The sequence below is a fragment of the Arachis hypogaea genome, chromosome 16, assembly GCF_003086295.3.
Source record: "Arachis hypogaea cultivar Tifrunner chromosome 16, arahy.Tifrunner.gnm2.J5K5, whole genome shotgun sequence".
In the NCBI taxonomy this organism is placed as follows: Eukaryota; Viridiplantae; Streptophyta; class Magnoliopsida; order Fabales; family Fabaceae; genus Arachis; species Arachis hypogaea.
The window spans coordinates 130,137,426-130,161,334 of record NC_092051.1 but is presented as its reverse complement, the minus strand read 5'-3'; the positions used below and the strand labels follow the sequence as shown (position 1 = coordinate 130,161,334).

The following is a 23,909-nucleotide window of genomic DNA, read 5'->3' as shown; positions in this document are numbered from 1 at the left end:
AAGAAAGCTAAGGTTCATAAACACATATATACAGAAAACAAGAATAGAGGGTCAAGAGTACAAAATAACAAGCTCCTAACACATACATACATACATACATACATACATACATACATACATACATACATATATATATATAACCCACAATCCAAAATACATACATGAAACCCTAGCTCTCCATACATCTCTAAGAGGTACAAAACTAAAACAAGTCACTAGGAGAGTTCTATACATATGGTCATATACAAACATAACACAAAATAATGTCCCAAAGATCCACTTCGCTGTTAAACTCTAGACGCCTATAGAGGTGCCTCTCGACCTACATCTGAAAAACACAGATATCCATATGGAATGAGAACTAGGGGTTCTTGGCATGGTAAAAGTGCCGCATACATAAGATATAAGGTCCCGAAAAAGCCAGAGGCAATCTTAGAATGCCGATACCCAGATATAAAGCTTAAAGAACTAAAGTAGAAACCTTAAATCAAAGTAGTTTTCTAAGGATTCCTAACTTAACCAAAACTTAAACCTAAACCCTTAATCCTCCTCCTTTCCTCTAATCCTCCAACACCGGTGAAATCGCACACACAAACAAGTAGACAATGGCAAACATAGGTAGAATACAAGTACTGCAAATAGCAAATATACAATTAACATAGTAATTTCAATTAGGCATTCTCAATTAATGCACAAACAAGCCATTCAAACAATATGCACATGATGCATGCCTATCTTATGGCTAATGAGTCTCATCTGTCGGTTATCAAGCCAACCCGACAAGTCTGGCTGCTAAACCCTAGACTATCTCCCGTTGCACATCCCCAAGAGTCTATGTATAGCTTTTTCTTATATATAAAATCTACTCATTGAGGGTATCCAACCTGGGAATTTATACGTGCCCGGTCACTCTTACGACGTAAGGTCAACAGAGTATCGAGTCTCGACCTGGAACACGTGGTGGCAAGCCACGGTACTTTATCCAGGAATTCTCGTATCTCAAATAAATAAAGAGCATAAGCCTAAAAAACATTCATATTCATTCATAATCATTCTACAATCATTTATCATAGCCATGGCATCACATTATACTTCACTTCTTTACACTTTTTATACATAATTAATCACTTTTCAACCTTACTTTACCCCCCCAAGTTACCACCTTTTCTTAGCTTCATCTCGTTACTAGGCATACCACTAAGATCTAGGGCTAAAAGAGTAAAACTAGAGGTTTAAAAGTTTGAAATTATGTTTTAAAACACAAAATTTATTTTTGCTGAAAACAAGGGTCACGCATACACGTGGGTGTGCATTTTTCCTTCCTCGCATACGCCAGCACCTTGCTCGCATACGCGAGATGCCCAACCCGAAAAGGTTGGATGCGTTGGGTGCAGATGGTCGCGTACGCAACCCCTCAAAAATCACTACTCGTGTACGCAAGTACCCTGCTCGCGTATGCAAGATGCCAAACCCGATAGGGTTGGTCACGTCGCGTGCAGTGGTCGCGTACGCAAGACATGCAGAATGGCAAAAATATTGAATGCTGCAGAATTTTTAGTTTTGCACTCCAAACTTTCGACGCGTATAACTTTTTTGTTTTAAAACATTTTTCATTTATTCTTCAAACGACATAAACTTAACGGACCCAATTTTCATATGAAACAAGTTTGAAACAATTTGGGGGTCCGGAAGCCGAGTTATGGCTTGCCGTAGTTTGGCCAAAAATCATATTTTCACAAAAGTTTATAAACCTCTATTCTTACCAAAACCAAACTCAAAATCAACCTGCCATACACAAAAATAGCACCATAACACACCATTTATGGCACCACAATCTCCACATACTACCACAATCAATCATACCTCAATATTACACACTCTCATACCTAAATTCCTCAATTTAAGCAACAAGATCATTAACAATCCATCATCTATTCATATTCATTATTATCAACTTGTCAATCATCATTCAATCACTATTTAGCATTCCATTTCCATCATAAACAATAACCACCAATAATTAATCAATCTATATTAACAATCATTATCAAAAGTACTAAGCATTTAACATACTCTATCATTCCAACATATCCTATGGTCATCTAGCCTAAGTTTTCACAAGACATTATTTATTAAATACGAGAAACCAAAATCAAAGCTTGGCCGATTTTTCTTGTATAACCCAAGACAACCCACTTAGGCAAGATTGCAAGCCCTTAACACCAAAATTTAGCAACTAGTACCAACTCTAACTTCCAATATTTTCAATTTGCTTCATATCACATATATATACACACCTAACATATTTTATCACATATACATACCCAAAATTCAATACCCAACACACTTAATCAAAGAATTAACTAGTGTTCAAGGATTCTCACCTTACCCAAGCACCAATGAAACAAGATTAAGCATTTTTTTCAAGCTAATCAGATCCTATAATATAAAAGAATCAAAATCTCAACACCCACTCTACTCAATTTTCAAAAATCAGGAAAAAGTAAGGCTAAGAATGAAACTAAAGGTTCCTTACCAAATTATGCACCGAATTTTGTAGAGCTCGACGCCGTGGATGCGTGGCCGCAAATAGTACAGCGACCGGGGCTCGGAGTAACAAAATATGGTGATTTGAAGTGGAACCAAGGGTTTTGTTCTCTTTCCCTTGTTCTTGAGCTTGCTTCAGCGTGATTTTGGCTAAATGGAAGAAGAAGAATGATTCTTCTTTAAGTCATTGGGTTGATTGGTTGGGTCTTGGGATCAATATGGGCTCGGTTTGACCCATTTGGGCCAATCTTGGGATAAATTCTTTGAAATTATTGTCAAAATTCTTATTTTAATTAGCTCTATCTTATTAAGCTATAAAATTCACATTTCTAGTTTCTTTTATTAAAAATTAATTTATTGATTAATTATTCACTAATTTTATAGAGTTTACAAATGTTATGTTGTATATTTTGATGGTAAAATTTATAATTAGTCATTGATAATGATATAAAAAAGAGATAGAATGGGATAAGAAACGGGGAGATAGAAAGAAAGCGGGAAGGACGGGAGAACTCTTTAACTTTAGAGAAAAATATTTGATTTCAATTGCAATAAAAAAGTGACATGTGACACATTTTACTTATAATAATATATATAATAGATTTGATAGATTATGATTATTCCCTCAAAAAAGAAGTGATCTTTTGAGTCAAATTTTTTTAATGAATTACATATATTCATACATAAATACATGATAATAGGGTTAAATAATTTAGAGTATCATCAAATATCACTCTTGTAGAGAGTTTTAACAAATACTTTGAACTTTGTAAGTTGGCAAATATTTTATAGAACTTATGTAAAGAGCTCCATTCAATGGAACTACCAAAAATATTTATAAATTTATCTCAATTTATTAATTTATATTTACACATTTTTTGACAAAATCTTTTATATTTTTAAAACAAATCTTAACCACCGTCACTCTCAGACATTACATTTGTAAGTTGGCAAGTATTTGATAGAACTTATGTTCATATACGCCATTTCTTATACATCAACATTTGTTCATCGGAATCTAAGCACAGCCATCACCGCCATTCCCTAGACATCAAGGTCTTGCCGTTCAAAAATGGTAAACTCTTGGCATCTTTTGCACTTGTGTCGAGCGACGATTCGCTGCCACGTTGGCAATTAGATTGGGTCAATTTGGAGAATCTGAAAGTACTTTTAAGGAACGACGATTATGCTGAGTTAAGTAGTAGCTCGTTCGTGTACGTAGGTTCGAACACGAACGACGACACTATTTACTGGGCAATCGGCATTTCCAGTGAAAGTGCTTTGGTTCTTAAATTGGAGGACTTGAAGTTTTGTTTCGTTGGGTTTAGAACGCTTGTGGTTGCAACCGATTGAGTTGAGTTCAGAGCCATGGGCAATTTGGTTATTACCGGTCATGTAGGTTGCTTTCTTCTTATTGATTCTTTTTTTGTTTTTTAAAGATACTAAGCCTTAATTTTTTTTAGGTTTGGGCTTAATTTTTAAATTTAAAAAATTTTGTTAAAAATATGTAAATATAAAATAATAGGTTGAGGCGAATCTATAATTATTTTTTGCAATTCCATTGGATAGAGCTTTCTGTAAAAGTTTCCTAGAATACTTTGCCTTATAAATTTAGTAGTTCTTTCACTTCTTTGTCTTCGTGCTATTTGTTTGCATTATTGCATAGCAAATTACTCTAGTTTTAAAGTTAAAATTTAGTCCCCTGAGTCCTAACCACAATGGAGGTTAACCCTATTAAGATTAAGATTTTATTTAACAGGTCTATTTTATTCTTAAACTATAACCTCTTCTTTTTAGTGCTAAGCCAAAGGTTACTCTGATCCGATTCTCACCTATTCAACTGGCATCTCTCAAAATATTGCCATAGCCATTGACGGCACGAGCATGGATGGGAAAGGCGTGGACGCTGCTGCCTGCTAGTTACCTTCCATCGGGAGCTCTCCGGCGATGGATGATGACACAGCTACTGAGGCTGATTGGTGCAAGGACAAGGCGTGACGCGTAACAACTGCGATGGAGGACGCGCGGTAGAGATGCGGCGAGGGGAGAGCTGCACGCCAGGAAGGGTGCCTGATGGTGGCGCAATAGAGATACGACAACGGCACAAAGTGCGGGAGGAGATTGACGGGAGGAGAAGCGTGAGAGAGAGGACAGAAGGTGCGTATACGGAGTGGTTTGTGGCTTAGGGTGACAAAACTAAATTTCTCAAATTTCAAATTTCAAATTTAGAATTAAAAGGGAGTTCATAGTTGATCTCTTATACTTTTTTATTTTCAATTTTAAAATAAGTTTTTTTGAGAAGTTGGTTGCATATAGAGTTGGTTACCTATATTTTATCTAGGTGTTTGCTATGGTGCCTAAAAGATATTGCCTAATTGCTAAAATAGGTTAAATAATTAATTTTAAATTTAAAAGTATAAAAGTTAAAAAAATTTAAATATTTAAAAATTATTATAAAAAGTAATTTAGGTAAAAATTAGACACCAAACAAAAGGCACCATAGAATTGGTCTTTTATCTATTGCAAATTAATGTTGCTTGATAATTTTTGCATGACTTGCATGTTGTAGTAACCGACCTGCCAAAATTATTCAATAGCTGAATTTTGCATAATCACGAAATTAGATTGCCAAAAGCCCAAAACTATTGTGAGCTCATTATATAAATTTCAATACTTACTCTCTGCTAACATGAACTTACAAATATATGCCTGTCTTAAAACTCCATTTTCAATACAAAGTAATAGGATAAGTATTTCCTAGTGTGGTACACGACTGCACGTAATTTGTTGAACACTAAACCTCATTGCAAAGTTTACTAGCTCCTAAATTGTCCAAACAAGGACTCTAAAAGAAAATAGCCTAAAAATTATTATTTGAGCACTCCAAAATAAAGCAAAATGCCTAGGGATAACGATTTGAGCATTCGACTTGATCCGACTTTTCCCATTTTAAAGGTGATGGATTTTTCAACCGTTACTTAGATTTTGGGACGGGTACAGAGAAAATGTGATGATAATTGTTTGAAATAGGATGGATACAGTAATGGTCACCCATCCTGTATCAGTCCCAAACACACACAAATGAATGTTTGAGATATATTATTAGATTTAATTTGATAAATTTAAACGTTTTTAAAATTGCTTTCAATTAGTAATGTGAGGCATTTAATTATATCTAGAATTTATATAATCTTTTTTAGCATTTTGTATTTTATTTTCATAGGCTATAGATTATATTTCAGACAATGTCATAAAAAAAAAGGCCAAGTAATATAGATTTGTGGCAATAAATAGAATATCTACGAGTAATGAGACAAGTAAGGGAGCAAATCTTTAATGTTCAGGGCAGGTGTGGCCGTGTGGGTATTGAAATACCCACTATATTTGATTTACAAATTTTATGGTCACTGAATTTGTTTGCCTGAAAATTGAAGAAACTATTTTAACTCTCAAGTGTTTCTAATAATTTTAGGTAGAAGTTAAGGTAAGGGACGGTAAAGCTGTCAACATTCACATGTTTTGTAGCCGCCGACCAGGTCTTATGGTCTCTACAATGCAGGCTCTGGATAACTTTGGATTAGATGTTCAGCAAGCTGTTATTAGTTGCTTCAATGGTTTTGCTTTAGACATCTTCAAAGCTGAGGTACGCTTCTTTATCCATTGCCAAACTTCACTTTCTTACTTTTTCTTTAAGTTTTATGTTATATGATGCTTGGACCTAATTTTATTGAGGTGTAATGCACATTGTGTCTAATACTAACAGTGTTAATTAATCCATGTACCAACCTGGATTGTTGAAAAGGCTTGCAATGAATTCACTGAAATCAAAGCAGTTCTTAATTGGTAAATGGAATTACAGAAATGCTAATAGTGATTGCTGTTGTAACTTACAAGCAGGATCCAAATAAATGTTTACAAATTATAATTACTGTCTGTAAGGCATTACTGGGAAGATCAAATAGCAGATTAGCTTAATTTGAAGGTTGAAGAGTTGTCTTGTGATATCTTGTCATGACTTTTAGCAAAGCAAATGATGTCACATTGTTTTTTTAAGTCATGGATTATATCTTGTTTGTTTTATTTGTCTGTTTATTTTGGTCATGGAATATTTTTCTTAAATTTTGCTTCCTCAAAATGTGTCTGTTTAATTTTTAAAATAGACTTGCTACAGAAAGTTATCAGTGCCTTAGTTGTTTGTTTTTAAAGGGATTTCAATCCTCACTAATTAAATAACAGTGCATCACAATGGGTAGACCTTCCATACTATGCTATGATTGGTGGTCCTCGCCCAGATTCCATGTGAACGTGATCTAGTAGAGTTCCCTAAACTTTGACTGTTGTTCTCAATCATCCCTACAACCACGACGATGAATTATCAGTTTGGGACATTTGGGGCTTTGTTTAGGATTTTATTTCAATCGTAAGGGCTAGATTGAGTATTTGAATTTCATCTCTATATCATTTAATCGTTACCCAACACACTCACTTCACAGTAGGAAGGTGGAATCCAACATGTCAGGTAAATGTGCCGAATAAGCATTCCGGTGACAGAGATCATTGTAGGGATAATTGAGATCCATTAACTAATTTGGAAGTTCTAATTGAAGCCAATAAAATTGTAGGAGTTAAATTGAGTATTGGATCAAATTTTAGAGTCAAATTGAGATTTAACTCAAATTTTAATCCTCAATAATTAAATATAACAGTGCATCACAATGGAATAGTTGCCAAACCGGGTATCTCCCCTGGTCTAGCCACTCGATTTTTTTTGGGTACCATGATCATCTTGGAGAGAGAAGTTGATAAACCCGACGTCCAGATATTGATAACTCGTTTTCGGATCTCCTTCTCAGCTTTCTTAGATTTTTAGCATGAATGAACTATTATTTCTAATTATAAAATATTAGAGTATTAATAATTTTAACAATAAAAAATACATTAACTTGATATTTATTAAAAACTGAGCTAGTTCTTTTGGTAGTTAAATCGTACATTTTTTCTTTGATTTTTTAAACTTGACGATTTTTTTATGTATATCAAATTAATTTTCATGTTTTATAATTAAAATTGTTCACACTCAAATATTTTATGATAAAAAAACTTTGAGTGATCAACTTACTTAGAGAGACGACAAAGAGAAGATCACTTGCATATTTGGTGTTAGTTCTTGGCAGTTGACACGTATGTTGCTTCCACCCAAAAAGATCTTTAGGTTTAGTATTAGGCAACTACTTCAATAAAAATGTCAAAAATATTTTTTTATGATGATCTTTATTTAAAAAATATAATTTATTTGTATAATCACACTTTAAATAAAAATAACACTTTTATAACATATAAAAATAAAGCTCTACAATTTATCATTCAATAATCAAAGTAAAGTATCTTCACATAATGATAATCATAAAATTTTTATTGAAGTAGTCCCCTATTATATTATTCTTCGCTATCATGGTTGTTTTACACTTTTACTTGAAGTGTCTCTTAAAAAAAACAGTATGCACTTTTTTTTTATTGAAATAAAATATGAAGATTATACTAAGATATAATTCAAGACAAGATATTATTTCATAGTGTGTGTATGATATTTCTGTAAACAATAAAAATAATAAGTAAAATTGAAAAAATTGAGATTTTTAACTGTATTAATTTTATTTGAGAGTTTTTATGCGTTATAAAAAGGTTAGGTATAAAATTTGAAAAAGTAATTATTACCAAGGTTTTGAAAACCGAATCAGACTGGTCGGTTTAATTAGATTAACCAGAAATCAATCAGATAGTCGGTCTGGTTTATTTATAAGAACGTCCTATAAAAAATTAATGAAAAATCGGTCGAATTGATAGTTAACCGATAAATCGGTCGAACCGTTCGGCTTTTAGTAAGTTCCGGTTTCCCCAAGCCACAAAACGGCGTCGTTTTGACGCTGGGTAAAAAAAAAAATGAAAAAAGGGGCTGAGGTAAAAATAACGTTGCTGGAGCCATTTCCTGAGTTTGTAGTCACCCCCAACCCTAAATTTCTCCTCAACCTTCTTCCCCACAAACGCCACCGTCACCTCCACCAAAGGCCGGAGTGAAGCTCACCGTCGCGTGTCGAAGCGTCACCGTCGCGGATCGAGGCAGCTCTCGCGGATCGAAGCGTCACAATCACCGAAGCATTGGCGTCGTCTGGTCCTCGGCTTAGCATCGTCGTGGTTGTCGTCTGCTTGTCGTCGTCACCAAGCGTTGGTCGTCGTCTGGCTCTGACCTTCTGTGTTCTCCGCCTCTCCCACGGTGAGTGCTTCACTGTTTTTGTTTTTCAATTAATTTTGTGTATTTGGTGTTGGTGACAAAAACTGTATGAATTGGGCAGATTTGAGTTCATGGGTTTTTGGTTTTTTCAATTAAATTTTTATTCAGTGAAGAATATAGGGCAGATTGGAGTTCACAAATTCAGATGCAGAGTTCTTCTGAGTTCTTGTTCTGTTGAGTTCTTCTAAGTTCAGTTTTAGAATTTTGCTATATAAATTAAAATTCTGCTCTCTTGAATTTTTATTTGAATTTTGGTATTTTGAATTTTGCTTAATAAATTTAATTCTGCTCTGTTGAATTCGGCTATATTGAGTTTTGGTGAATTAACCAGATGAATTGCTGAATTTAATGATGTTGATTGTCGTATGAATTGATATATTCGTCTGGATTTTGGATTGCTGTCATTTTGAATTTAGATGGAACAGCCACAAAATGGTCAGCATTCACAGCAATTGATATTTTTCTAATAAAATCAAAATGATTGGTAGAAAAGATGCTTGATCCCTGTATAATCAATAATCTTGAGAAAAGTAGAAAGGTTATTTGTAGTTTATCATTAAGAGAGAACTTTTATACAGGTCAATAAAACTAGACTCCAAAATCTTTCAAATCAGAGAACTTAAATTAGTAGCATTATAGATAGAATATAGATAACATAAAATGCACCCAACAAAATTTCCAAGTCCATTCACTAAAGTATTGAAGACAGCACAAAACCAAATCTATATATAATGTCATTGCAGCAACTCACAAGGACCAACATGGTAATAACAAACTAAACATGGTAAGATATATGTCATTAATATTGATTTCTTATTGAGTTTTCCTCCTATTTTATTAGATGGAGGAGACATGGAAGTTGAGGTGGATATTGTAATTGAATCCTCAAATACTTCTTTTGGTGGTACTTCTAAAAATGGTGGCTTTGGGTTACCTGTTTATGATGGAGACCGGAACACTTAATGATGATTATAACTTTTGATGAGTAGTGTTTTTGTTTTGTTGAAGTATTGTTTGTTCAATGTTGTTTCTTTTGGTTGCAAAACATATTGTGTTTGTCATTTATGTGAGTCTTGATTTTTTTTTTTGGTTATAAACTTTGATATTTGAAGTTGTTAATGACTTTTTAATGATAAATTATGGATAATTTATTTTGTGAAATTGTTAAATTTTAAATTTTATTAGTTTAGAAATTATTGAATTTAAACTTCTAAAATTATATATTGAATTTTTTATAATTTTACTCTATATTTAATTAAACCGGTTCAATCACGGTTCAACTCCAGTTAAACCATTGAACTATTAAACCAGTTATTCGACCGATTCGATGACTGGTTCGGTTCTTGCCACCTTGATTATTACTGAGTTTTAATTTATCCTTTAATTGTCTTCTTAATATTTAAAAGATTAACAAATTCAAATATATATTATTTTAAAAATAAGACTATAAAAGTATATTTTTTTATTAAAATTTATTAGAATTGAGTGTATTTAATTTGACATTCAAAGTTAACTTAGGAGGTGAGAATTATTTTACTCTTATAAATATCATATCATCATAAATTACGGTATCCCTTCATAAACCTGTATTTCAATAGGTATATTTTAAAAATAAAAAGTGGCATCAATTCTTATATTTTATTTTATTTTTTAGAATTTTGATTTCTTAAGAAAGGTCTTTAGAAATTCTTATATTCATTTTGGAGGAAGAGTGATTATTCCTATGTATTAATTTGTTACCACAAGATACTTCAAGAAGAGAGTAAAAGGTATAAAAAAAATATAGTAAAGTATCGTTTTTATCCTCAACGTTTGGGGTAAGTCTTATTTGTGTCCCTAACATTTAAATCGTTCTATTTGTATCCTTAACGTTTATAAAAATGATTCAATGTTATCCTACTATCAATTATACTAACAAATCAGATTATATTTTTCAATTATTCTCAATTAGGTCTTACTTGGATGTGTTCGATTTTAATATTACATATACTATTTGTGTTTAGATTCAATTATGTCCCTAGAAAAGTGAATTATGTAAATGTTGTAGGGATTAGTTTCAACATTTGATGAGCTATTTTTCGGAGTAGATCATCGATTCTATTCAAGACATTTGTATTCTACCTTCAAAAAGAGATTTTTAAAACTCAAACTAAAGCACTCATGATGTGTAATTGACAGCAGGATAACATTGAATCACTTTTACAAACGTTAGGGATACAAATAGAACGATTTAAATATTAGAAACACAAATAGAATTTACCCTAAATGTTGGGAACAAAAACGATACTTTACTCAAAAAAATATTACTGAATAGTTATCAAACAATTTGAAGTATTTTATACTCCTAAAAAAAGATGATAAATCACTCAAGTGCCAATCAAATTTTAAAAAAATTAAGAAATAATTTGCCTAAAAAGTAACTTAATATTAGAGAGTAAAAAAAAAGATTTTCTCAATACATTGAACTTACGAAAATTAAAAAAAAAATTAATGTTTATTTTATAATTTTTTATAAAACTTCTCTTTAATAATATTTTTAAATAATGCTCATACAAACACTTATTGGCATGACGTTTTAAGAAAAAAATCCAAGTTAAATGATGGACCATTGTTACATGGCAACATTTGTGTGGATACTTATAGCGGTCCATGACAACACCAAGATTAATATTTAATAACTAATATAGTAATGAAATGAAATATATGATTTGGACAGAGAGAGAAAGAGAGTGAGTGTAAGAGAGAGAGAAAGTGCGGAGGGACGCCGCTGTTTCCATCCCATTCCCCACTTATTTTTCCCTCGCCATCACTTCACAACTTGACACACCTCAGTCAAAGCCGCCACCGCACACTCACCACTCACCTTTTTTCCTCCCTCTTCTCAGGGCCCCCAACAAAACGACAGTGTTTCAAAACCCTAACCTCTCATTTATTTTCTAACACACTCCAACAACTCCATTCTCACCCTCTCAACAAAGCTCCTTCATACAAGGTATCTATAAATTCCTAGAATCTTTCCCAAACTTTTTCTGTTAATGCGAAAAGAGTTTCTTTCGAGGGAAAAACGAAAATGGTTTCTTCTGCATTATATTTCGTTAAACTTCAATTGATTGTGTCTGTTATTGTAACTGAATTGAGTCATGGTTAATTCTTGCAGATCGAGCATTAAAGAGATGAAGCATTATTTGGCGGCTAACTATTGAATAACTTAAAGCATTATTGATATTTATTTTTCTTGATTTCATTTTCCAATTTAGTAAATTTGCTGAAATAACTTATTGTTAATAATCATGACAAGCGCTATGAACCTATGCGGTCATTATAACGGCACATTCGCTGCGGCTTCTGTGAAAGCATCTCATTGCCAATCTCACTTGTTGCCGTGTCGAATCGGATTCGCGGCGTCTGTTGCTGCGGCGGTTCCAATTTCGTCCTGTGGCGCAAGGGGAGGTTCTCGCAATAGGGCTGCATTTACTGTGAGCTGTTGCAAGGCAGCAACAGGGAGAGATGTTTTGGTTGAGGAGAACGACGTCGTTTCCGAAACGGAGAGGAGTTACACTTGTGTCATGAAGTTTGGGGGCTCCTCGGTTGCCAGTGCTGAGAGGATGAGAGAAGTTGCCAACCTCATAATTAGTTTTCCAGAGGAGAGGCCTGTGATTGTTCTATCTGCAATGGGAAAGACAACTAACTTGCTCTTATTGGTATTTTCTATTCCCTTTTCTTCTTTTGAAAAATCTTTATGGTAATCATGAACATGAAGCACTGATGAGTCTAACTTACATCTTTTAATTATTATTTGAATTTATGTTTATATTACTAATACATGAGTGGTACGGCAATAATTAGATGGAGTTAGTATGTTATCTTATTTATGATAAATCAACTATTAATGTTGACTTGTGTTTGTGAACCTTATACTTTTTATGTTTGGTTAGGCTGGAGAAAAAGCTGTAAGTTGCGGTGTTTCTAATGTTGATAACATTGAGGAGCTTAGCACTATAAAAGATCTGCATCTCAGGTAAGGGAAATTGATTTACTCAATGCTTTTTCCAAATCTAACTAGAATTTTGAGAAAAAAAATAAAAAATAAACAATAAAAAGATGTTTAAATTGACTACTACTTTCTCATTGGTATTCTGTATTTATTTACTCAGGACTGTGGATGAGCTCGGAGTAGACAGAAATGTTATTGCAAGTGAGCTACTTTCCAAACTAGATTAATCGTTGATTTGGTTGTATTTGATACCATTTATTTTATTAAACCCTCTTACAAGATCAAATTTCACTGATGATTCGGTGCTGCATTTATGTGCGATTCTAATGTGCTTATGGGTGTCAATCATGTATTTAAATAAAAGAGTTTATTTACAATACATGCTTTTATACTAGTTACTGCTTGTTTGGATATATAATTTTGTTTTGTGGTGTATGTTTTGGGAATTATGATATTGACATTCAATGCTTTATGAAGGTGTTGGCTAATTTAAAGGGCTTTATCTAGCACGATTGCTTTTTGATAATAACTCTGCCAAGAAATTTGTGAGGCAAATGGTGGTGTACCAATTGGCATCATGGATTGGCCATTGCATGAGTAACTTGGCATAGATTGGCATACTGGTTTTCTTTTATTGCATTGAAGCCATAATGATCATCATTGTAACAGGAAAAAGGAAAAACCATAGTTTGAGCTTGTTACATCTTTACGAAATCTTTATTTTATTACATCTACTTGTGTATTGAACTAATCGTGCCATTTACTTTCTTTCTTCTTAGTATCTTTGCTCAAGAAATTTTCATGTTTGAACTTGAATTTTTGCTGACTTGATATGTTATGTGGAAACTTCTAGAGCATCTTGAAGAATTGGAACAACTTTTGAAGGGAGTGGCTATGATGAAAGAGTTAACTCGCCGGACTCAAGACTATTTAGTTTCATTTGGAGAGTGCATGTCCACTAGGATCTTTGCTGCATATCTTAATAAATTGGGTGTTAAGGCCCGCCAAGTATGTTCTCCTTAATTGCAACTCATAAAGTTACTTCTGAAATGCTAATGTTGACAGTCCAACTATAGATCCATTTCATTGTAATTTGTTGATGAATGCTAATTTAATGGTTCAACAGTATGATGCCTTTGAGATGGGAATTATAACAACTGATGACTTCACAAATGCGGACATTTTGGAAGCAACTTACCCTGCTGTTGCAAAGAGGTTACACGGTGATTGGGTCTCAGATCCCGCGATTCCAATTGTTACGGGCTTCCTTGGAAAGGTTTTTGTGATGCCTTTCATTTTTATGTTTTTTCATCCTCTCTTTTGGTATGATAGTTTTTGGCATCGATACAATGGTTTGTAAAATTGGACATGCGATTTGTCATTTGTATTTTTCTTGTAGGCCCGGAAATCATGTGCAGTTACAACATTGGGTAGAGGGGGTAGTGACTTGACAGCTACAACAATTGGGAGAGCACTTGGGTTGCCAGAAATTCAGGTTTGTAATAAAAACTTCTGCATGTCTAAAGTGCGTTAGTGCCCTTAATTTATACATTCAAGGAGCTGTTGAGTTGACATGTTAATGTTAGTAATAATTCTGTTTATAGGAAGTGCAAGTGTCTGTTTTTTCTTGATAATGTAAAATACTAGCAGGAATTACTGCAAATTTTTACGAGTGAGAGTACATGAGTTTATTTTGCCCATTTATGATTGAATTGAGATAGAAAGGAAACAGATAATGTGGAGTTCTTTAAACAGGTATGGAAAGATGTTGATGGCGTTCTAACCTCGGATCCAAATATATGCCCACAAGCTGAACCGGTTCCATGTTTGACATTTGACGAGGCTGCTGAACTTGCATATTTTGGTGCTCAGGTATTGTTATATTCACCTACTTTGTTCTGTTGACAATATGCTATTTACCATTTCTCTCATTGCTATAAAACATTTATGGATTCTATTTAGTGTTCTTGGTTCTGCTTGGGGTTTAATCACATTTCTCATTGTTGTCATAAAAATCATGAGAAATTTTATTTTGTAAAATTTTATATTTATATATACTTCGCTAGGTTTAGATATAACAAGATTCATGATAGGACATTGTGGTTTTGACTGGCCCACGTAGCCTCCCCAATCTAGTGGAATAGGGTTTGGTAGTAGTTGTAGTAGTATTATATTTGCTAAACTAAGACAGCTTAGTTACATATAGGTCGGTTATTGTCGTTGTTTGTATATTTTTACTATTTGACATGATAGATCTTGTGATGTATTATGTAACTTCGCTAAGCTTGATTAAAGTAGAAATTTAATTCTACTAGTGTACAACTACGGGGTACTGGGTCCTCAAAATGGAGAAACTATGGAGGGAGGACCAATATACTAAAATAAATGCAACAATGTCGTTCAATCTCTCGACATATCAGAAAGATTCTATCTTCAAACTAACATGAAGAGACAGCAAATAACACCATAAATGCAATTCTTTGCCATAATTCTTGTCGGGGGCATAGGAACAAACTAGAAGATGCAGTCATTCTGCTTAGTCCCAACTCCCAATACACAAGAACCACATAACACAAGCAGCAACTTCTTTGAGTCTTTCTATGGCAAAACCTTTGGAAGGTATTGGCAGAAATTCAGAATCTTTCTTCTTAGCACAACCTTTGAAATGTATTGGAAGGACCTGATCCAAGGGGAAAATAGATACCAAATTTTCACCAAGAACTTAAAGCAATATATTATGAAACTAAAGTAGCTTCCATAATGTAAGCTAACTTGGCCATTGTTTGGAGTTAGACTTCCACATTTTATTAAGAACTGTGGGGTCCTGCGATTCTTCTGCATTAATAGTGCAATGAAGTTTTAACCTACAAATCCTGGGGCTTTGTTTTGTTGTTATACCAAATTTTCACTGGAGTATAAATTGGATGACATTGTTGTGAAATTTGGTGAACTTATAGGATTTGCAAAGTAATTAAACCATAATGAAATAAGTAAATAAAATATTTTATAGATAAAGTTGCAATTTTTCTTTAATTTAAATTTTATAACCACTTCTTCAAAAGTTATCTTTTATCAAATTCAGTTTTTTGAAATAACTTTTCTATAAGAATTCTTATCTGTTTCAAATTCATATTTGACTTTCCAGATCATTTGATTTCCTTGTCTTCTTGAGTAAAGGTAGTCTTGCTTTGCATCTATATTCTATACCATCATATGTATGCATATACAGTATGCTGTCTCCTGTGCTACAACACTTGTGCCTTCTGCCTTCTCTCTGATGTCTTTGTCGGACCTTCTTCCCCTTCTACCTCTTCCTCTATAAGTGGTGCATAAATGCCAAACTTCTTTCTTTCATGAAGAACATGTTATATCTTCCCTTTCTCTTTTTTCCCTCATCTTTTGGCAATAACTTGGGGAAGAGTCAAAAGCTTTCTTTATCTTCCTCTGGGTTTGATATCCATCTTACGTCACTAGATACCTGTTCCATGGCATAGTCCATATAACTCATTCAGCCTTGCTTGCTTCTTGTTGAAGAACTATTAATAAGCATCAGTTGTACAATGTTTCTATGATATGTCTCAAATTTGTAACTGAGGTCTCTATGCAAGGTATGTCATCAGTTATCACCTCTAAGAACTATCCTGAACAGCAGGATTAGAAGAAAAACATAAGTATAGACTGTATAGTAGTTCATTATGTGTAGCTAATTTTGAATGAGAACATAACAGTGTATTATTGTTGTAACTGCCTGGTATTCCTTGGTTAAAAAGGGAGGGGGGAGAGAGACAGGGGGACTTGCCTGCTGCCAAAAGAGAGGGGGGGAGGGGGGGGGGGTTGGTTTACGTGTCATGTCTTTATTGGAGAATGCCATTGCCTAAAGAACTTTTTGGGAGTTTTTGCCTGCACAATTATGAAAAATAATTTATATGACTTCGCTTTGGGATATTGGAATAAGCTTGTTGGAAATATTTGTAATTTGCAGGTCTTACATCCACAGTCTATGAGACCTGCTAGAGAAGGTGATATTCCAGTAAGGGTTAAAAATTCTTACAACCCCAAAGCTCCAGGTACTCTCATCACTAAAGCAAGAGATATGAGCAAGGTTTGTGGAACATCTATACCTGAATAAATTATAAATACTATCATCTTAAGGATGACTTTGTACAACTATACTTAAGTTTTACTTTGTCCACCTACAGGCAGTCTTAACTAGCATTGTTTTGAAACGTAATGTGACCATGTTGGATATTGTTAGCACTCGCATGCTTGGTCAGTATGGGTTCCTTGCCAAGGTGAGAAAGCTAAAGCCTGCAGATCTGTCCTTTTATGTGATGAATACCTTCCTTCTTGTCTTCATATTTCTATATTTATGCAGGTGTTTTCAACCTTTGAAGACCTGGGCATATCTGTTGATGTTGTAGCTACAAGTGAAGTCAGTATTTCTTTGACGTTGGACCCATCAAAGCTTTGGAGCAGAGAACTAATTCAACAGGTGAGACATAGAGATGATCATCTCCATATCCTGTTGTTAAGTTACTTCCAATATTGTTGGTGTTACAGTGTTTAATAACTTTTTCCTCATGGTGTCATTTGACCACGTAACATACGCTACTTAGTGAGACAAGACTTGAATTATGTTGTATTTTACACCTATTGAAATATCCTTTCTCTGCCATTTTTGTATACCAGCCTTTGCGTAATTCTAATTGATTGTCAGTCCCTTAAGCAGGAACTAGACTATGTTGTTGAAGAGCTGGAAAAAATTGCTGTGGTGAATCTCCTACAAAATAGATCCATAATCTCTCTCATTGGAAATGTTCAGAAATCATCACTAATATTGGAGAAGGTTCTGTGTTATAATTATCCAACTTAATTGTGTTCCAAGAATTGTTGTTGTTTTGTTTTGATCCTGAGTTTTATTTTGTAATATCACTATCTGGGTCCTTCCACGTGAGCAGTCTCAAACTTATTTACAGTAGCAAGTTAATTTTTCACTTTCCTTTATTACTGATTGGCCTTTTATTGCAGGCCTTCCGTGTTCTTCGAACCCTTGGCGTCAATGTTCAAATGATCTCTCAGGGTGCATCTAAGGTATCCCTACCTTAAGAAAATGGTTTTTGTGTCCTTTTGACCCGTCTTTAGTGATCTAGAAATCATCAACCTTGTACATTTTTCATGCATATATAATCTTAGTTGGCATGAAACGGTGTTGACCAAACGTATTATGTCTTCAACTGGATAGCATGACATATGCACCAATGTTTTTTGGCTTTGTAGCATGGTGCTTTGTCATACTCAGGCTATGATTTACATATGTAAAAGTTATAACAGTATTCTAAATTCCTTTATTTATGCTCATACACACACATGGGGGAGGTGTAAGGGGTTTCTATAAACCCCTTCCAGCTTTAGCTGGTTCTTGAACCTGGATACACTTATTTTCAAGCGCAATAGTCTAACTTCATTCTCAAATGTTTTGTTTCATGTATTTTAACTTCGTATTTTGTTTCCCTGCAGGTGAATATCTCGTTAATAGTAAATGACAGTGAAGCAGAACAGTGTGTAAGGGCTCTCCACAAAACCTTCTTTGATAGTGAGCCCTCCCAGTTAGAAAATGAATGCATACAAGGGAATGGCTCTCATCCTGCAATATCATAGGGGAATAGCATACTTAAACCAGCAGCATATACGGGAATGGTTCTGTTCCTGTATAATATATGGGATTACTCCCAAATTTTGTTTGGATGAATTGGGCACGTTTGGTTTAGGATTTTTGGCGACTATTTTTTAGAAGCAGAAGATAAAGCAAGAGGAGCGTTAAGTTATTTTGTACTTTGATATTATTGTATTGTATGAATACTTCTTATTAAATTTTGAACGTTAAATTGTTTGGTTGTAATAAATAGGTTTAATTACTCGGTTGGTCTCTATAGTTGTGCGAAATTTTTAATTAGGTGTCTATTTTTTTCTTTTTAATTGAGTCTTTGCACTAATTTTTTTTTTTCAATTAGGTCCCTGTTGGTAGTAATTGGCTTAATTGTATAGGGATCTAATTAAAAAAAATTAATGCAGGGATTCAAATAAAAGAAAAAAAAGTATAGGGATTCAATTGAAAAAAAAATTGGTGCAGGACTTAATTAAAAGGAAAAAAAAATATAGGAATCTAATTGAAAATTTTACGAAACTATAGAGACCAATAGAGTAATTAAACCTAATAAATTTAGTAGTAGTTTTTCTCATAAAAATACAATTAAGTATATGGAGTGGGAGATATAGAGAGTGCGAAAATGAGTGTAAAGGGAGGGACATTTTTAATGAGTGTAAAGGGAGGGACATTTTTTAAAACTTCAAAGATAAAATTGTAATTGAGAACAAATAAGTGGTTACAAAATTTAAGCAGCATTATATGTATACATATTTTTTCCTTGTTTATAGGAACAGCAATCCTTTATTTGCTTCTAAGAAATAAAAAACAAAATTGTGATAACAAAAAAAAAAAAGACGGGTTTATTATGTGTTTTTACTTTCTCTTTTATTCAAATGATAAAAAGTTAGAAATGTATTCAATAATAACCAATGAATACAAAGTTACAAACTATGGAATTCGGGAATTAACATCAGAAGTGGGAATCTTCCAAAGGACACATCAAGTGAACTTAAACAAGAATTGAAAAGAGAACGGATACAGCTTAGAATGGAAGGGAAGCAGCAACAGTGCAAATGTGCAACACCAATCACTTCCGGTAGCTTAAAAAATATATGCAGATAAAGAAATGTTAGGGCCATTTTAGTCTAGTAATTTAACGATATTTTATTTTATATTTTTAAATATTACTGACGAATTGATAGTTAAAAATAATAAATTTTAATAGTCTTTTAGTATTTTTCGTATGCAATTTTTATTATTGATTTTAGTGATTGTGCGTTAGTAGTATAAACTAGCTTTACATTATCACTTGAAAAAAAATCATAAAAAAATTATTGATTAGATGCTTGCATACAATTTTTAGCATAACAGTGTTTATAAGTTAAATTCATTCCATGAATAGTTAATTTTTATAATAATTATGAATAGCAACTTTTTGGGCATTTTTTCATTTATAAAATAAAAAAAATTATTATTTCCCACAACATGATTTTTGAACTTTAATTTCCTAAATACTATTTTTTTTTTTTTTATATTTAAGCAAGTTCGCCGGACCGCGCAAACTCCATAAAAATTGGCAAGTTCGCCTAACCCCGGCGAACTCTATAAATTTTATAGAGTTCGCCTAAACCCCAGCGAATTCCCTTTTTTAAGTTTTTTCAATTCCACTTTTTAATCCATTATCATCATCTCCAAATAGTATATAAATCTACAAACAGTATATAGGAATACACAAAAATACACAGACAACAAGCATAGCTTCTTCAAGGATTTTTTTAATTTAATAATAACAACTATTGTTATCGTCTCTAAAAATACATAGAGAATAAGTCATATTTAACAAAAAAAATTTTAATTATAAATTAAAAAATAATTATTTTCCAAAAATAATTTACTTCAAATATATCAACAATGGTAACGATTCTTATCGTTTTCAGAGTACATAAGAGTAAACAAAAAGTACACAAATAACAATCCTTGTTATTTTTGAGAAATAGTTATTTTTTTAATTTATAATTAAAAAAATTCTTGTTAAATATTGCTTATTCCGGTATACCTATACATTTTTAGAGACGATAACAATGGTTGCCATTGTTAAATATGGCTTATTATTTTTTTAATTTATAATTAAATTTTTTTTTGAAAAAACCATACTTGTTGTCCGTGTATTTTTGTGTATTCCTATATAGTATATACTGTTTGTAGATCTATATACTATTTAGATATGATGATAATGGATTAAAATAGTGCGGCAAACTTGCTTAAATAAAAAAAAATCGTATTTAAAAAATTAAAGTTCAAAAATCACGTTGAGAAAAATAATAATTTTTTTATTTTATAAATAAAAAAATCCTAACTTTTTGTTGGCAAGGATCATTAAATAACTGTAAAATACAAAAAAAAAAATTCATAAAATGAATAACTTATAAAATATCCATTTTTCTCCCTACAAAATTAAAATAACATATACTTTAATTTATTTTATCAAAATATCTATTAATAATAATTATAATTACATAAAACTTAGTTATAATTATTTAATTAATTTAAATAATAATGATAATAGTAAAATATTTATTATAATAAATTTCATTTATCTTAAATATTTTATGATATAAAATATTTCAAATCACAAAATATTTAATTTAAAATTTTTATATATTTTACGTAATATAATTTTTTTTATATATTTAATTTGTTATATTTCTAGTCACCAACAAAAAATGTTATATTTCTGAAAAAAAGGGAATGTCATTTTAAAAAAAAAAAAAATAGCCAAATACTTATATATAACGTGAGATAAGATTCACATCTTTCTGAACCCTGTTCCCCGCAAAGGTTTAGGGTTTCGTTGTTGCACATCACACTTTACCACAACGATGGCGTGCACGGTTGATTTCCGGTGCCTCGACGAGGGTTTCGGCGGCAAAACCTACAAGCGCAAGCGCGAACAGTCCCAACCTCAAGCTGACGCCGAAGACGGCATCAACACGAATACCAACGAAAATTGCGGCACAGTTTCAATGGACACCGACGAATCCGTTCCTCCACCAGCCAAGAGATCCGCCATACCTTCATCCGACGACCCGAACAAGCCGGTGTTCGGGCGGCCGACCTACGATGGAGTGATCGCCGGAAAAGTTTCGGGTCGGAAGTGGAAGCAAGCGAAGAGGCAGAGGGCTTCGTCGGTGCAGGTGAGCAGGAAGGGCACGACGTTCGAGGAGAGGGAGAGGGAGAGGATGATCAAGAAGGCGTATAGAGAGAGGATGACGGAGCTAAAGGAGGAGATTCGCGTGAACAAGGTTGAGAAGAGGAAGAAGAGGGAAGAGAGAGAGAAGAAGAAGCAGGAGAATATTTTGAGATCTGGTACCAAATTTCAGAAGATTACGAACCCTAATACGTTAAAGAGAATTGCCAATTCTAAGCAGAGGAAGCAGCTTAAGGTTGTTCCCGATGAGTTTCTCAAGAAAAAGTAGCAAACTTTTGTAATATGTACTTCTATTTGTTCCTTACCATGAGGATTTCTATATTACCTTGCATTTTGATTTAGGATGGTGTTATTGGAAGAGAATTTTGTAACAGTTTACTTACTTTTTTTTAATATATGAAATTAGTAATTTTTTGCTTCTAAGTTCTGCTACTAATTCGAGGTTGGAGATGCTATGGTCCAATACTCCAATTTGTTTTAATGCTTTATCGTTCTTAATTAGATGTTTTGTCATTGATTTAGCCCCTGTTTTGGGGTTGAGAAATTTTGGCAGAAGTAAGAATAACTATAAGGTTACACAACCCAAATTTTATTGATTTCCTTGTTGAATTGACCATGCAACAATCTTGGGAGAAGATAAAATTGAATGTGAAGAACATAGGTCTGTTTGTATGCCTTCTGTAGATGATCGGTGTCGATTCTGCTAAAAATAAAGGAAGATGAAATTCACACAAGTAATTTTCAGAATTTTTAAAGAATAAAAATTTATTGGAGATCAAAGTGCCTAATCTGAAGAAATTGTTTGAGGGTCAATTGGGGTGTTTACTAAAAAAATATACCCAATAAATAACAAATACATTTCACATGCATTATGCCTCGTATAGATTGAAGGAGAGTTCTACATTTCAAATTTCCTGAACTGAAAGCAACTTTGGTTGAGAAACTTTCTTAAGAGACTTCTTAAGCTTAAGAATTTAAGTAGACTGATTGTTTTTTCTCCATATTACAAAAACCTACACCTACACCTAACCCTTCTTTCATAACTGTTTGCAGGGGAACGTGAACAGAGGTGTTTGATGGAAAAGAAAGTGAATAATGTGGATAGGGCGTTCCATTATGTGTATAAGATGCAAATGCAAGTAACTTTGATATTTTGATATGTTTATGGCTGGTGTTGTTTTTGGGTTATATATGTGGTTGAATTTGATCTGTTCATTAGTAGTGTAGTTTCTTGTTTTGTGTTAAAAATGCTTTGGGTCTATTTATCCTTGATGACTATGTTGAGCAGGATAAATAGTACTCATTAGTTATTTTCTTTTCTCTCAATTTCGAGTTGAAATTGTATAGAATCATTTTAAAAAAATTCATTTCAAAATTTAGAGTTTAGAATTTAAAACTTAGAATTTAATGTTCAAAATTTTAGGGTTCAAAATTTTAGGATTTAAAATAAGATTTATACTTTAGAATATCGGTATACCTGATACACTTGAAATTCTTCCTATTATGTATATGGGAATATGAGGAGGGTTGGTGTCCAACTTTTTTGTCTCCTAAAATACTCTTCGTTATGTATAATTCATTGAACATGTTTTCTCTAAAATTTGAACCCAATATCTTTTAGTTAAATTATAAACCACTTATCATCTCACCTAATTCAATTTTGTTATTTTCACGACAATTTTTTCTGTTATTTTTATACGTATTTAATAAATAAAAGAGTGAATCAATATACACGTTATTGATATACTAGTTATTACATCTAAAGGCGCTAAACTCCCTACATATTACAATTAGCAAACCAACTAATATAACTGCTCTACTGTTAAAGTGTTAATACTAAAACGAGCAACTGACTACACATCTATGATCTAACTATAGTCCATAGTATTAACTATATGCTACCGTATGCCAGCAATTAGGCCCTAATTATGGTTAGTTACATGGTTAGTTAATTCTGAATAAATTCAGGTGGTTATTTAGAAATTTCTATTAGTTTATAAGTCGCTGTAGAATCTTAATTTTATAATTTGGTTATAAAATCCAGTATCCTACAATAGTGCGTACATCGTAAATAAACCTGGTACTTGGCATCTTTAGAGGGGTTTCTATACGTTCATGAAACCTTGTAAACTATGGAGTTTTAATCAGCCTAATACAATTTACGTAGAAATCTTTTAAAACCCGTTGCCATGCCGCCATTGAAGTGGCAACTAATAAGCCCATC

The 23,909-nt window shown here is 32.9% G+C and overlaps 2 protein-coding genes and 1 long non-coding RNA gene across 10 annotated transcripts; all 3 read left to right on the top strand.

Moving 5' to 3' along the window:
- Positions 1-4,186: 4,186 nt before the first annotated feature.
- LOC112755015 (uncharacterized) lies at positions 4,187-6,348 on the top strand. The gene is made up of 2 exons (XR_003178878.3): positions 4,187-4,704; positions 6,020-6,348. It is a non-coding gene; the product is annotated as an uncharacterized lncRNA (long non-coding RNA).
- Positions 6,349-8,517: 2,169 nt separating this feature from the next.
- On the top strand, positions 8,518-18,715 carry LOC112755014 (aspartokinase 2, chloroplastic). Of its 8 annotated transcripts, none has more exons than XM_072219305.1 (14): positions 8,518-8,818; positions 12,135-12,537; positions 12,772-12,854; positions 12,991-13,031; positions 13,684-13,838; positions 13,957-14,106; positions 14,230-14,325; positions 14,586-14,702; positions 16,813-16,932; positions 17,030-17,122; positions 17,206-17,322; positions 17,560-17,676; positions 17,859-17,921; positions 18,348-18,715. In XM_072219305.1, exons 2-14 carry the CDS (start codon positions 12,139-12,141, stop codon positions 18,486-18,488), a joined length of 1,692 nt encoding a protein of 563 aa, XP_072075406.1. In that variant the 5' UTR covers positions 8,518-8,818; positions 12,135-12,138; the 3' UTR covers positions 18,489-18,715. The 8 variants fall into 8 exon arrangements, with proteins under 8 accessions (XP_072075406.1, XP_025658664.1, XP_072075404.1 ...); XM_025802879.3 differs by having other exon boundaries at positions 17,548-17,676; XM_072219303.1 differs by having other exon boundaries at positions 8,520-8,818; positions 11,994-12,537.
- A 2,486-nt stretch (positions 18,716-21,201) lies between these two features.
- On the top strand, positions 21,202-22,108 carry LOC112755013 (uncharacterized). Its single transcript, XM_025802874.3, has one exon. The coding sequence runs from the start codon at positions 21,357-21,359 to the stop codon at positions 21,951-21,953; it is 597 nt and encodes a 198-aa protein (XP_025658659.1). The 5' UTR covers positions 21,202-21,356; the 3' UTR covers positions 21,954-22,108.
- The last annotated feature ends 1,801 nt before the right edge of the window (positions 22,109-23,909 follow it).